We start from the raw sequence: 15,746 nt of genomic DNA, 5'->3' as shown, positions 1-15,746 counted from the left end.
TACATTCCATATCTCAAGGAACCCCTACATGAAAAATCATTATAAATCTTTATTAACCCTTTCGTTACCATATCTCTGTTGTTTCAGTTAATTTTGAAAATAGTGAAAACTTTAGTAAAATAACTATTACTATTAACTTTTCTGTTACCATATTTCTGTTGATATACACTGCCATTGTTTCAATAAATTGTGAAAATATTGAAGAATTTAGTAAAATAACTTTGTTATTGACTTTTTTTCTAAAACATGTCTGTTGAAATACACTGCCTCTGTTTCAATAAATTGTGAAAATATTGAAGAATTTAGTAAAATAACTTTGTAATTATTTAGCTGGGGTTTGGAATATAAATCAACATGGAATTTTGATGGAAGATTTTAATTTATATGACTTTAAAATTGGAAATTTGTATCAGAACCAAGAGTGATCTTTAAGTGGATTTAGTATCAAAAGGGTTAATATTTTCCCTTTTCAATTTCATAGATTTTGTAAGAGATTAAGTGAATTGTAAAACTATCTTTAAAAGATTTGGCACTGCTAAATTAATCCATTGAACACCACAAAGGAATTTTATAAAATTTCATCTTAACCAAGAACCAGTTTAAAAATCAAACTGCCCTCCCACTACAATTCTCTATTAATCCTTTTGTTACCATATTTCTTGTAAATATACACTGCCTTTTTGTATTATTTAATATAACTTTTGAAAATAACGAGGAATTCATTAATATAACTCGTTATTTAGCTGGTGTTTGGAACATAAATTAACATGAAATTTTGAAGAAAGGTTTTAATTTAGAGAATTTGAAATAGAAAGTTTGTATCATGGAATCAGGGGACGGGGTCATGGGTGGGTTGGTATCAAAAGGGTTAAATGGTTGCTTTTGCCCATAGGGTTACTTTACCATCTACAGATATCAAGATTTTCCCCTACCTTAGAAGGTATGCTGTGAGAGTAGAATAAAATTACAAACATTGAATTAAACACAAAATTAGCTCAAGAATACATTTGCATAAGACTAACCTATTTATCGGTATTTTTTGAGGAAGTCTTAAACACCTAAAGGAAGCCTAGGGTTCCTGGGAAATGCTGCTGCAATGTACTTAGCCTGGTATCTCAGCAAATCAGCCATCGGTTTAGGTGTGAAAAAGAACTGGAGAAAGACGTTCTGATTCTTAGTGAACCAAGGAAGTCTATGATACAGCTTTGATTTTTGGTTGAGCTGTTACTTCCTACTGTGATTACCAATACCCTGACACTAAAATACATACATATCACCCAGCTTCCCTCTCACTTCACACCACTTTTTCTGTTTCTATCCAATCTCCTTACCAACAACTGTTATGTAGCTGCCTATCACATCCTCTCTTCTATGACTCTTTTCCTTTCCTTTCCTTCACTCTCTCTCTCCTATCACCAGTTCATCACACTCTTTGTATTCTATCTGCCAGGGACAAGACAACCCCCAGATGCAGGCAAACAAACAAATGGAGACAATATACAATACAGAGAACTCCTTAGTCTAGCTGCAGACAACACAATCTCTCTGGTGCTGGAATCAGATTAAAATGCACCCAATACACTTTGTGAAGCATTTGGTAAATGAACAGAAATAATACGGAGTACAGAGGACTCTTTAGGCTGTCCTGGGGGTAAAAGTAACAGCTCAAGTGTGGGTGCCATGACTAAATGCACCCAGTACATTCTGTAAAGTGTTTGGTAATAAGCAGGGCATCCGTGGTAAAGAAGCAACCCAAGAATGGAATGTATAAATGAGACATGGTCCTTGATCCACCAAGGAGGACAGAAACTCTGAACAATACAAGGATGAACGATATATAGATCATCATCATTTTTACATCCTCCTTACATGCTGACATGGGCATAAAAGTAATGAGATATATATATGTGGATATATATATATATATTATATATATATATATTGAACATTATCATTTTAAATCTGTTTTTCCATGCTGGCAAGAGCTTGGTGGTTCCATAGAGACCCATCCAACTCAGAGATGAAAAATGATAATGATGAAACTATATATATATATATGTTTGTATGCATCACTCACACGTATAAAAAACAAAACTTTGGCAATCTTTGGTGAAGTCAGTCTCTCTACTGTGAAAATAATTATGTATTTGTGTTAGATAAAAAAAACAAAAACAATTTCTTTGTTTTTCTTTTTAAAAAATGTGTGTGTGTGTGTGTGTGTGTCTGTTAAGTTTGTATTCTTCATACAAGAGGATGTTGTAAAGTCCTTGTTGCCGGCCGGTAGCGAATGTTTACATTGGAAGTTGTTGGGTTGTTGTAAACGTGTTCACCTTTAGAAAATTCCATTGGTTGGTAGTCGATAAAGGAGTCAGTGCTGATGTAATGGAAGAAGAAGAAGAAAATATTTAGTTAAGATTAAAGAGAGACAGAAAGAACAGACAAAAAAAACCCCAAAAGTTTTTTGAAATAAGAGAGGTTAATTAAATAAAGTAAAAAAAAAACAATCCAAGAAATTACATTCAAGAACATCACCGTTTTTAATGCTCACTTTTCCATGCTTTCATGGGTTGGATAGAGTTTATTAAGGCAGATTTTCTATGGATGGATGTCCTTCCTGTCACCGACCCTTGCTTGTTTCCAAGCAAGGTAATATCTTCCCCTTGGCCAGACATGTTTTTGCAGAATATTGGAAATGCACAACACTGCTTGTGTGACAGTGACTTTCATTTACATCACAGAGTGTCAAGACAAAGAGACACGGACACAGTCACACACACACATACACACATATATATATATATATATATATATATCATCATTTCCTCAGTAACTGCCTAGTCAAAATATTGAACCAATCCCTACTATCTGATTTAGTGTAGTTTCCATGGTTGAATGCCTTTCCAAATGCCCACCTCTTTAGAGAGTGTAATTGGGTGTATTTTATGTGGCACCAGCACCAGTGAGGTGACCAAGTAACTTGTGAGACAAAATCCCTAATCTGAGGTGGTGGGGAGTAGAATTGAGGGACAGAAAAAGGAGTCTTGCATTAAAAGGGAAACATGGCTGCTTCAGGTGAGAGTGAGTGGGCGAAGATGAAGAGAGTGTGAGTGGAGGTCTCATGAGACTGCAGAAGGAGATTGGTAGATTGAGCAAGTATTGGGAATTTACTTCTCCTCTCAGATTCACACACTTATTGGCAGCAGCCCTTCAGTTTTTCTAAGCCCTGCAAAAGAACTCGGAAGTCTGGGGTCTCCAACCAGGCCTTTCGCAATACTCTTAAAGCCATGGACATTTCAACACCTCCTTGTGTATATATTCTTTTACATGTTTCAGTCATTTGACACTTGCCCAAGGTGGCACACAGTGGGACTGAACCCAGAATCATGTGGTTAGTAAGCAAGCTACTTACCCCACAGCCACTCCTACGCCTTACACTTGCTCGTACAAACACACACAAGTGGATTGCCTGCAGAATTAAGTAGATTTTTACAGTCACTTGATAGTGGTAGGACTCTGCTTGGTGAGGAGTCACAGACTCTGTGGTGTGGTTCACTGGGTCTGGCTGGTCTACCTACAGTAGTTGTACATTCATAAATACTGACATAGTAGGTGTGTATTTTTTAAGGCGGCAAGCTGGCAGAACCGTTAGCATGCTAACAGGTGACAAGCTGGCAGAATGGTTAAGATGCTGGGCGAAATGCTTTGCAGTATTTTGTCTGTCTTTACGCTCTGAGTTCGCCGAAGTCGACTTTGCCTTTCATCCTTTTGGGGTCGATAAATAAAGTACCAGTTACACACTGGGGTCGAGGTAATCGATTAATCCTTTTGTTTGTCCCCTCTATGTTTAGCCCCTTGTGGACAATAAAGAAATAAGAAACGTTAGCATGCTTGGTGAAATGCTTAGAGGTATTTTGTCTGTCTTTACGTTCTGAGTTCAAATTCCACTGAGGTCAACTCTATCTTTCATCCGTTCAGGGTCAATAAATTAAGTACCAGTTGCATACTGGGTCAAAATAATCAACTGCCAAATTTTCGGCCTTGTGTCTAGAGTAGAAAAGATGTGTATTTCCTGAAACAACTGACAGCATGCTTAATGCTATTCTTTTTTTTATTTGTTTCAGTCATTTGACTGCAGCCATGCTGGAGCACCGCCTTTAATCGAAGAATTCAAACCCAGGTCTTATTCTTTGCAAACCTAGTACTTATTCTATCGGTCTCTTTTGCCAAACCGCTAGGTTACGGAGTCGCAAACACACCAACATCGGTTGCCAGGCGATGTTGGGGGACTAACACAGACACACAAACATATATATATATATATATATACATATATATATGATGGGCTTCTTTCAGTTTCCATCCACCAAATCCACTTAAAAGGCTTTGGTCAGCCCGAGACTATAGTAGAAGACACTTGCCCAAGGTGCCATGCAGGTGGACTGAACCCGGAACCATGTGGTTGGTAAGCAAGCTTCTTTACCACACAGCCACACCTGTACCTATTCTATATTTCTGAGATGAGTAATTATGTACATTATTTACAATGGACGGATAGGTATCCTCACCTGGTTTGTTATCACAACATTTTGGCTGATGTACTCCCCAGCCTTCATCAGGTGTTCTGGTGGGATTTCAAACCCAACCCTTTTATTTGACTAATGGGGTACACTGTTCTCATTCCATAATATGAAGAGAAAAATAACATCAGCAACATTACCTTAGGAATGAGAACAGAGTACCCCATTAGTTTGAAATTCCACCAGAACACCTGATGAAGGGTGGAGAGTACACCAGCTGAAATGTTGTGGTAACAACAAACAAGATGAGGACACCTCTCCAGCCATTGCAAATGATAGCATGTGTGTGTGTGTGTAGCAACAACCTTTTCCTACTCCCACTTTCCTGAATGTCCTGAAGAAGGGGTCTTCATCCTGAAAGATAGAAACACAAGGTAAAACTGCAACCTTGTTCTATTTTCTTCTCTTTTGGTAGATTCCTTTGTACCTTCTTGCATTGTTCCTGGACTTACACAACAATCTTCTTTAAAATATATTTACTCTTTTACTTGTTTCAGTCATTTGACTGCAGCCATGCTGCAGCACTGCCTTTAGTCGAGCAAATTGACCCCAGGACTTATTCTTTGTAAGCCTAGTACTTATTCTATTTGTCTCTTTTGCCGAACCGCTATGTTACGGGGACGTAAACACACCAGCATCGGTTGTCAAGTGATGTTGAGGGGAAAACACAAACACATAAACACACATATGACGGGCTTCTTTCAGTTTCCATCTACCAAATCCACTCACAAGGCTTTGGTCGGCCCGAGGCTATAGTAGAAGACATTTGTCCAAGGTGCCACACAGTGGGACTGAACCCGGAACCATGTGGTTGGTGAGCAAGCTACTCACCACACAGCCACTCCTGCGCCTTTTTATATTTAAATATATCTAAAAACACACATACCCACAATCGGCTTCTACATCGATTCCATCTACAAAATTCACTCAGAAACCATTAATTAAAAGTTTCTGGAAGTGTAGTGCTAATTCCAGATCATAAGTGATTAATCAGCCGACCAAATCGTATTCTTACTCAGAATTATATTTAACTGACGTTGCTTCCAAGCCTAATAGGATCAACACTGAATGTTAGCAAAACATTACACCCAACCTAATACTCTTTTACTTGTTTCAGTCATTTGACTGTGGCCATGCTGGAGCACTGCATTTAGTCGAGCAAATCGACCCCAGGACTTATTCTTTGTAAGCCTAGTACTTATTCTATTGGTCCTTTTTGCCGAACCGCTAAGTTACGGGGACGTAAACACACCACCATCAGTTGTCAAGCGATGTTGGGGGGGGGGGCACACACACACATATGCATACATATATACGACGGGCTTCTTTCAGTTTCCGTCTGCCAAATCCACTCACAAGGCTTTGGTCGGCCCGAGGCTATAGTAGAAGACACTTGCCCAAGATGTCACGCAGTGGGACTGAACCCGGAACCATGCGGTTGGTAAGCAAGCTACTTACCACACGGCCACTCCTGCACCTGTTGTATGACAAACTATACAACATATCCAATGTAATAAGAAACCATATCATCGTATTACTGCATCAACTGCACTATCAGATGTTACACATCACTAGTCATGCTGTACTTCCTCATAGTGTTGTAGCTTTCAAACGACCTATTTCTTTACTGCCCACAAGGGGCTAAACACAGAGGAGACAAACGGATTAAGTCGATTATATCGACCCCAGTGCGTAACTGGTACTTATTTAATCGACCCCGAAAGGATGAAAGGCAAAGTCGACCTCGGCGGAATTTGAACTCAGAACGTAGCAGCAGACGAAATACCGCTAAGCATTTCGCCCGGCACGCTAACATTTCTGCCAGCTCGCCGCCTCAAACGACCATGCCGCTTATTCATCGCAAGGTTGTCAATTTATCGCTGAGTCAACCCAACCACTACGAAATAAAGAGTTTCACTCAAGAATACAATGCACTACCGGTCTGGTAATTGAAACCATAAACCTGCGATTGTGATGGCAATGTTCTAGCTACAAGTTCACAGGCCTTCACAATAAACTTTATAAAATTGGAGCACGGAAAACGGACGTTAACCGATGGTTATGCGACACCTCTATAATAAATCACTGAGCGAAGTGTAAACAATAGCTGCACGACATCACGATGTATATATATATATGTGTGTGTGTATGTTTGTGTGTCTGTGTTAGTCGAGAAAGTGGGAGTAGGAAAAGGTTGTTGCTACACACACACACACACACACATGCTATCATTTACAAAGGCTGGAGAGGTGTCCTCATCTTGTTTGTTGTTACCACAACATTTCAGCTGGTGTACTCTCCACCCGTCATCAGGTGTTCTGGTGGAATTTCAAACTAATGAGGTACTCTATTCTAATTCCTAAGGTAATGTTGCTGATGTTATTTTTCTCTTCATATTATGGAATGAGAACAGTGTACCCCATTGGTCAAATAAAAGGGTTGGGTTTGAAATCCCACCAGAACACCTGATGAAGGCTGGGGAGTACATCAGCCAAAATGTTGTGATAACAAACCAGGTGAGGATACCTATCCGTCCATTGTAAATAATGTACATAATTACTCATCTCAGAAATATAGAATAGGTACAGGTGTGGCTGTGTGGTAAAGAAGCTTGCTTACCAACCACATGTTTCCTGGTTCAGTCCACCTGCATGGCACCTTGGGCAAGTGTCTTCTACTATAGTCTCGGGCTGACCAAAGCCTTTTAAGTGGATTTGGTGGATGGAAACTGAAAGAAGCCCGTCATATATATATGTGTGTGTATGTTTGTGTGTCTGTGTTAGTCCCCCAACATCGCCTGGCAACCGATGTTGGTGTGTTTGCGACTCCGTAACCTAGCGGTTTGGCAAAAGAGACCGATAGAATAAGTACTAGGTTTGCAAAGAATAAGACCTGGGTTTGAATTCTTCGATTAAAGGCGGTGCTCCAGCATGGCTGCAGTCAAATGACAAACAAATAAAAAAATGAATAGCATTAAGCATGCTGTCAGTTGTTTCAGGAAATACACATCTTTTCTACTCTAGACACAAGGCCGAAAATTTGGCAGTTGATTATTTTGACCCAGTATGCAACTGGTACTTAATTTATTGACTCTGAAAGGATGAAAGATAGAGTTGACCTCAGTGGAATTTGAACTCAGAACGTAAAGGCAGACAAAAGGATATATATTTGCAACGGGAACCTATTTTTCGTCGGCAACCAGTAATTGTCACATGCTGATGACGGGTCAATACCCAGAAACTCGAGTCCATGTGTATCATACAGGTTGAAGAGGGGAAGGATGGCTTCCCTTTGCAAATACTGACAGGGCACAGAAAGTGTGTCTATAGCCAGCTGGAGGAGGTGTCCTCCTGGGGCTACAAGCTACAGTAGCATCCACCCTTAGGAGTTAGCCACCTTTAAGTGGAAAATATACATTATGCTTCTATGTTTTGTGGCTATTTAAGCAATGTGTTTGTGGACAGTTAATGGGTTGGATGGGTGCTGACGAAAGAGCAAAAAACTCCTGAAACATGACACATATACCCATTACCCGTTTTTCTTTTATCACATTTATATCAGGCGTCTTGGATACGAAACATCCTAACAAAATCAGTGGTGGCTATAATTTCTATAGAAAATTTGTAGAGATGACCTTAACAAGTGATTTAATAGCACTGCTAACACAGTAGAACACAGTATCGACTTAATAAAAGCATTTAATATACTTTGTTGTATATTACAGTTGCACAACGAAATACTGTGTCCTTGCAGGTCACCAATATTTATGTATCAGCTTCCATGTACTTACATATACACACACAAACACACAGACACACACACACACAGATGCATACACACATGGTGGGCTTCTTTCAGTTCCCTTCTACCAAATCTACTCACAAGGCTTTGGTCAGCCCAAAGTTATAGAAGAAGACATTTGCCTAAGGTGCCATGCAGTGGGACCGAACCGGGAACTATGTGGTTGGGAAGAAAGCTGGCTTCTTACCACACAACCATGCATGCAAAAAAACAAAACAAAACAAAAAAAAAAGGTTGAGAAATACTTACTAAAAATAATGGTAAGCTATGCAGTAGTAGAGACTCAGGAAAAACACCAGAATCACGGACATTATAATGTACGCTGCTGTTCCAATGGAGGCCCCCTGCAGAGAAAAAAGATCTCTTTTGAATGAAATTTTAAGACAATGTAAGAGAAAACATACATATTTCTTTTTAGGAACAGTGAATCTCGAAGCACACAAAGAATGTAAATAATAGCATGGAAATGTTGAATTGAAAAATGGTTTTGGGCAGAAACCCACATCTTTTTCTATCCAAAATGGTTTTCCATCCAAATATTTACATATTATTTATAGCTTTATGCATGCTTTGAGATCCACTGTTCCAAAAAGAGAGCTATTTCCTGTTCCTTTGAAAGTTTATAAATTGCTATGACATCAAAGACGTATTTCCTCCTTTAGTGTTCAGATTATCCTGTCAAATGTATCATCATCATTTAACGTCTGCTTTCCATGCTAGCATGGGGTCGACGATTTGACTGAGGGCTAGTAAACCAGATGGCTGCACCAGGCTCCAATCTTGATCTGGCAGAATTTCTACAGCTGGATGCCCTTCCTAACGCCAACCATTCCATGAGTGTAGTGGGTGCTTTTACGTGCCACCGACATGAGGGCCAGTAAGGCGGTACTGGCAATGGCCACGCCCAAATAGTGTATTTTTTTACGTGCCACCTGCACAAGTGCCAGTAAGGTGACGCTGGTAACGATCACGCTCGAATGGTGCTTTTTACGTGCTACTGGCACGGACGCCAATTAGCCGCTCCTACACAGTGAAGAGGGTAATTTCTTGTCTTGTGAGGTACTTGGCAACCTCACTAGTGTGGGTGCCAGGAAAAAAAGGTACCCAGGGGCACACTGTAAAGTGGTTGGTATTAGGAAGGGAATCCAGCTATAGAAACCACGTCATAGCTGACATTGAAGCTTGAGGTGGTCCTCAGGCTCGTTGGATCATGGCAAACCATCCACCAAATACCAGCAAGGAAAACGGATGATAATTCTTTTACTTGTTTCAGTCAGTTGACAGCAGCCATGCAGGAGCACCACCTTTAGGTGAACAAATTGACCCCAGGACTTATTCTTTTTAAGCCTGGTACTTATTCTATTGGTATCTTTTTGCTGAACTGCTACGTTACAGGGATGTAAACACACAAACATTGGTTGTCAAGCGATAGTGGGGGGGGGACGACAAACAGACAAAAACAGCATATATATATGTATACATATATATATATATATATATATATGCAATGGGCTTCTTTCAGTTTCCATCTACCAAATCCACTCACAAGGCTTTAGTCGGCTCGAAGTTATAGTAAAAGACACTTGCCCAAGGTGCCACGCAGTGGGATTGAACCCAGAACCATGTTGGGAAGCAAATTTGATAATGATGATGAATTTCTGGAGACATTAAAAAACGTGTATCCCAGTCCTTGGTGCTGCACTATTAACCACCAGTCGTAAGTTCAAATCGTGTAACAACCATCAAAATAAAGTTCGTAGGTGACAGAATTTACCTATCTGAAGGATAAAATACCTACTTCTTTATTGCCCACAAGGGGCTAAACATAGAGGGGACAAACAAGGACAGACATAGGTATTAAGTCGATTACATCGACCCCAGTGTGTAACTGGTACTTATTTAATCGAACCTGAAAGGATGAAAGGCGAAGTCGACCTTGGCGGAATTTGAACTCAGAACACAACGGCAGACGAAATACCGCTAAGCATTTCACCCGGCGTGCTAACGTTTCTGCCAGCTCGCCACCTTGAAGGATAAAATACCCTCCATATTTCCTATTTGATGAAGGACAAGAGGAGATAATCTAGCAAGTACCTCTCCTGCTATTTTCATAGGATGTGGCTGAATTATCTCCAATATTTTACACAGCCATTGATGAGTCCCTATGGAAGATAGACAGGTGGTAGTGAAGTCTTCATAGAGCTAATGTTTTACCATTCTCTCCTTTTGTAGCTAGCATCATAAATAGAACAGGGGCACGATGTATATTTGCTGTTGAAGTGTTGGTCAAGAACAGTTAATTTTTGGAGGTTTTATTTGCTGTACCCTGTAGTTGAAGTTAATTATAACTTTTTCTGCTTTCTAAAGCAGACTCCACCCGTCTAACACCCGTGGACATGTTTACAAAGTCAGAAAACAGCTCAGCTCCCATGACTTTAGGAAACATTTTTTCACGCTGAGAGTTGCTGAAGCATGGAACAAACTGCCGGCATCGGTTGTTAGTTGTCGGAGCACTGCATCCTTCAAAACTTCCATGCTTTCTGAGATTCGCCAACACTACACCTGATTTTCTCCCCTCCATACACACACAAGCATGTATCTGACTCATACATTGTTCGCTTTCCAGACATTTGTACATTACTGCATGTACTTTATACGTACTTTCTGACAAGTTGTGGTGCACCTGAGCACTGTATACAATAATTTCGTTATTATTATTAAATTAATGAAGTACACAAGAAGATAAAGCTAGTTAGTACTGACCCTGCTTTGCAAGTAATGAGGTACAAGATAAGGTAAAAGCCTGCAAATGTAACAAAATGTAAACGTGAAACTGCTAAACAAACAAAAATAAATAAATAAAATTTTTTTATTTTGGCACAAGGCCAGCAAGTTTCAGTGGAGTTTGGATCACATCGTCCCCAGTACATGACCGATACTCAATTTATCCACCCCAAAAGGATGAAAGGCAAAGCTGACCTCGGTGGAATTTGAAATCAGAATATAAAGATGGATGAAATGCCACTAAGCACCTTGTCTGGTGTGCTAACGATTCTGCCAGCTTGCCCCCTCCTCCTCCTCCTTCTTATAATAATAATAATAATAATAATAATAATGGTTTCAAATTTTGGCACAAGGCCAGCAATTTCAGGGAGGGGATGCGTCAATTATATCAACCCCAATGTTCAACTGATACTTATTTTATTGACCCTGAGAGGATGAAATGCAAAGTTGACCTTGGCCGAATTTGAACTCAGAATGTATAATGGACGAAATGCTGCTAAGCATTTTGCCTGCTGGGGTAATGATTCAACCAGCTTACCACCAATAATAAATCTTTTTACTGTAGGCACACGGCTTGAAATTTTTTTTGGGTGGGGGGGAGGGATTAAGTCGAATACATCAATCCCAGTGCGCAACTGGTACTTACTTAACCCTGAAAGGATGAAAGGCAAAGTCAACCTTGGCGGTATTTGAACTCAGAATGTAAAGACAGACGAAATACTGCTAAGTGTGCTAACGTTTCTACTAGCTTGCCACCTTACGAATAATAACAATAATCCTTTCTACTATATGCACAAGGCCTGAAATTTTGGGGGAGGGGGCCAGTCGATTAGATCAACCCCAGTATGCAACTGGTACTTAATTTATCGACTCCAAAAGGATGAAGGCAAAGTCGACCTTGGCAGAACTTGAACTCAAAATGTAATGGCAGATGGAATACCTATTTCTTTACTACCCACAAAGGGCTAAACACAGAAAGGACAAACAAGGACAGAACGACGGATTAAGTCGATTACATCGACCCCAGTGCGTAACTGGTACTTATTAAATCGACCCTGAAAGGATGAAAGGCAAAGTCGACCTTGGCGGAATTTGAACTTAAAATGTAACGGCAGATGAAATACCTATTTCTTTACTACCCACAAAAGGCTAAACACAGAGAGGACAGACACACGGATTAAGCTGATTACATCGACCCCAGTGTGTAACTGGTATTTATTTAATCGACCCTGAAAGGATGAAAGGCAAAGTCGACCTCGGCGGAATTTGAACTCAGAACGTAAAGACAGACGAAATACCGCTAGGCATTTCGCCCGGCGTGCTAATGATTCTGCCAGCTCGCTGCCTTCAATAATAATAACAACAACAACAGGATTACTTACTTGAGGAAATGGTGCTTCCCAGTAACGGCGGCAATCTAAGAATGAGCAAACTTCATTGGAAAACACATCTGGGAATAAATAGAAAACATAAATGAATCCTCATCAGTCATGGCTCTCCACCTCTTTAATCACCATTGCTTTTATATCAGTTTTGTTCTGCCCGATTCACTGGGTCCCTGTGATACAAGATCTGTCAGTGTTTCTTCTTGGGCCATTGAGAGCTCAATGTTCCCCAGTCAGGCAGAACTATTTCTCACCTTATATCTTCCTGCTAATATTTGTAAACTTGCCTTGTACATTAACTCCTGGTGGAGTTGTATGGTCACCGTTATGTGAAGCCCCGTAGCTTAGTGGTCAGGGTATTTGGTTTACTGTTGCAAGGTCAGGAGTTGGATTCCCAGCAACACTTTATTTCACATTTCTCCAATTCACTCAACTGGCAAAATTGAGTTGTACCAGTAATTCAAAAGGGCCAGCTTTGTCACATTCTGTGTCATACTGAATCTCCCTGAGAACTACGTTAAGGGTATATATTGGGTTGTCCGGAAAGTTTGTGCCGATTTTTAAAGGAAAGAAAAAGGTCAATAAATACTTGCCTTTACATTTTTTCCTTAAAATCCTTTAATCAACCAAATATGAACCATTTTGTTGCACAATGCGTCTCCATCTTTCCTTTAACTTGAAAATACCCTCTTCCCAGAATTGAGGTGGTTTCATGGCAAAGAATTCATCAAGGTATCTTTTCATGTCATCCAAAGAATTGAAATTTTTACCATTAAGACTATTCTGCAGAGACCTGAATAAGTGGAAATCCGAAGGAGCAATATCTGGTGAATATGGAGGGTTGGGTAACACATCCCAGCCGAGCTGCAGCAATTTTCGTCTGGTTCCCAAAGCATCAAGTGCCAAAAATGAACTTTCTTATTGTCCATTTTAAAGGGTTACAGAATTAACACAGGTTATAGGAACATAAACCTTACAGCGGTGGTGCCCCAGCATGGCCGCGGCCTTCGGGCTAAAACATTTTTAAGGATTTTTAAGGATTTTAAGGAAAAGATAGCTTAAACTGTGCACTAAATGGAGGTGTAGTAAAATCCTATTTTATGAACTCAACCATGTTCTAAAACAAGTCGAAAGGTAAGCTACTATAAATTAGCACAAACCTTCTGGACAACCCAATATGTCTGTGGAGTACTCAGCTCACATTTGTAAGGCCACGAGAAATGCAGTGAAGTATGTTGTCCAGTATGCGGATGATTTTGCCAGCTTAACCCCTCAATAACATTAACTAATGCTAATTCTCTAATAAAGTTAATTAAAGTTAATAACATTAATGAACAAAGCCATTTTGACTTAAAAAACACACAAAAAAAAACCCCCGACAAATTTACCTTGAATATGTCTTGATGAATTTGTAGATGCTGTGGAGGGGATGCATTCTTTGATTACTTCCTGGAAGTGGAAATAAAATAATTGTAAAAAGTCAAACAGAAAAATCCTGGGCATTTTTTCTTGGAATTTTAAAAATAATAATCATAAAATGGAGAAAAACAAAAAACAAGCCAAAAAAACAGAAAAGCAGTTAATGAAGAAATCAAATTTGGTGTTGTGTGGAATGGTAGAAAATTGGTTCAGAGATTTGATAGAACTGAATAAACTTATGTCGCAGAAGTGGATTTTAATGCTTTGACAAATGGAGGTTTCCTAATGAGGCAGTTCATGGTCCTTTGACTCAAAGACCCTGTTTAACCCTTTAGTGTTCAGATTATTCAATCAAATATAATGCCTATTGATTCCCATTGATTTGAATTAATCATGCATTATCTCATATCTTCAAGATCTTGATGGTGTAATTACTTCATGTAGAATAACATTGTAGGGTAGGTGTGAGGGCCTGGATCTGGTCAGTTTGAACATAAAACAGATTAACTATTTTGGCCGGATATGGCCGGTTTAAATACTAAAAGGTTAAAAGTGATTTAAAATCATGTCAATTTGTGGTCCAAACATGAGGTTAATAATATCAATTTATTTTACTAAATTATTATTTTAAAAATTAATTCAAGTAAAAGCAAGGTATTTCAACAGAAATATGGTAACAAAAGGGTTAAAGTGATGATGATCCTCATCACTTAACGTCCGTTTTCCATGCTGACATGGGTTGGATGGTTTGACTGGGGACGGGCAAGGCAGGAGGCCTCACCAGGCTCCAATCTGATCTAGTAATGTTTCTACAGCTGGGTGCCCTTCCTAACGCCAACCACTCCAAGAGTGTAGTGGGTGCTTTTTACGTACCACCTACACGGGTGCCAGTCAGGCAGCACTGGCATCACCCACGTTCGGATGGTGCTTTTTACATGCTACTGGCACAGGCGCCAGTTGGAGCAAAATCTTTCATCAAAATTTCATGTTATGTTCCAAACACCAGCTTAAAAAGGGCCAAGTTATTCTCTGTAGTTCTTGATTATTTTCAAAATTAATTGAAACAAAGTTATTTATCAAAATTCTAAACGATTTTTGAAAATTAATTGAAAGGGAGGTCGATCGGAATAGAGGAATAAGGGAGGACGATCGGAATAGAGGAATAAGGGAGGACGATCGGAATAGAGGAATAAGGGAGGGCGATCGGAATAGAAGAATAAGGGAGGGCGATCGGACTAGAAGAATAAGGGAGGTCAATTGGAATAGAAGAATAAGGGAGGTCAATTGGAATAGAAGAATAAGGGAGGTCAATTGGAATAGAAGAATAAGGGAGATTGATCGGAATAGAGGAATAAGGGAGATTGATCGGAATAGAGGAATAAGGGGGGGTTGATCAGAATAGAAGAATAAAAGAGATTGATTGGAATAGAGGAATAAGGGAAATTGATTAGAATAGAGGAATAAGGGAGATTTATTGGAATAGAGCAGTGTTTCCCAACCATTTTCTCCGGTGCCCCACATTTTAATAACAAATTTTGCAGTGCCCCACATTAAAAACTCTGGTGTCCATAAATTTTGTTTTTTTAATATAGAAACATGATTTTTAATTCAACTACCTGGTTGATGGATACCTCAGCTCATTTAGTGAGAACCCTGTGTCTGGTGCATACGGCACAGTTCTTTGATTCAAGGAGACAATTTTGTTAACCTCAACCGTAAATCACCACGTTTTGTAATTCCAAGCCGGCTTCTCTTGGCTTCCAGCAAATTGTCAATTGCA

The 15,746-nt window shown here is 39.6% G+C and overlaps 1 protein-coding gene across 1 annotated transcript in view; it reads right to left on the bottom strand.

Moving 5' to 3' along the window:
- Nucleotides 1-2,191: 2,191 nt before the first annotated feature.
- Nucleotides 2,192-15,746, bottom strand: part of LOC115220710 — a 29,862-nt gene continuing 16,307 nt past the window's right edge. The window contains exons 5-8 of the mRNA XM_029790860.2: nucleotides 13,936-13,996; nucleotides 12,545-12,612; nucleotides 8,628-8,722; nucleotides 2,192-2,374 (exon numbers count right to left, since the gene is read on the bottom strand). Of these exons, the coding sequence (XP_029646720.1) occupies nucleotides 2,242-2,374; nucleotides 8,628-8,722; nucleotides 12,545-12,612; nucleotides 13,936-13,996 (357 nt within the window). The 3' untranslated portion in view covers nucleotides 2,192-2,241. The remainder of the gene's footprint in view (nucleotides 2,375-8,627; nucleotides 8,723-12,544; nucleotides 12,613-13,935; nucleotides 13,997-15,746) is intronic.

The sequence above is a fragment of the Octopus sinensis genome, linkage group LG17 (assembly GCF_006345805.1).
Source record: "Octopus sinensis linkage group LG17, ASM634580v1, whole genome shotgun sequence".
In the NCBI taxonomy this organism is placed as follows: domain Eukaryota; kingdom Metazoa; phylum Mollusca; class Cephalopoda; order Octopoda; family Octopodidae; genus Octopus; species Octopus sinensis.
Note: the sequence above shows the minus strand (reverse complement) of the source record. Positions and strands in the feature narration are given on the sequence as shown.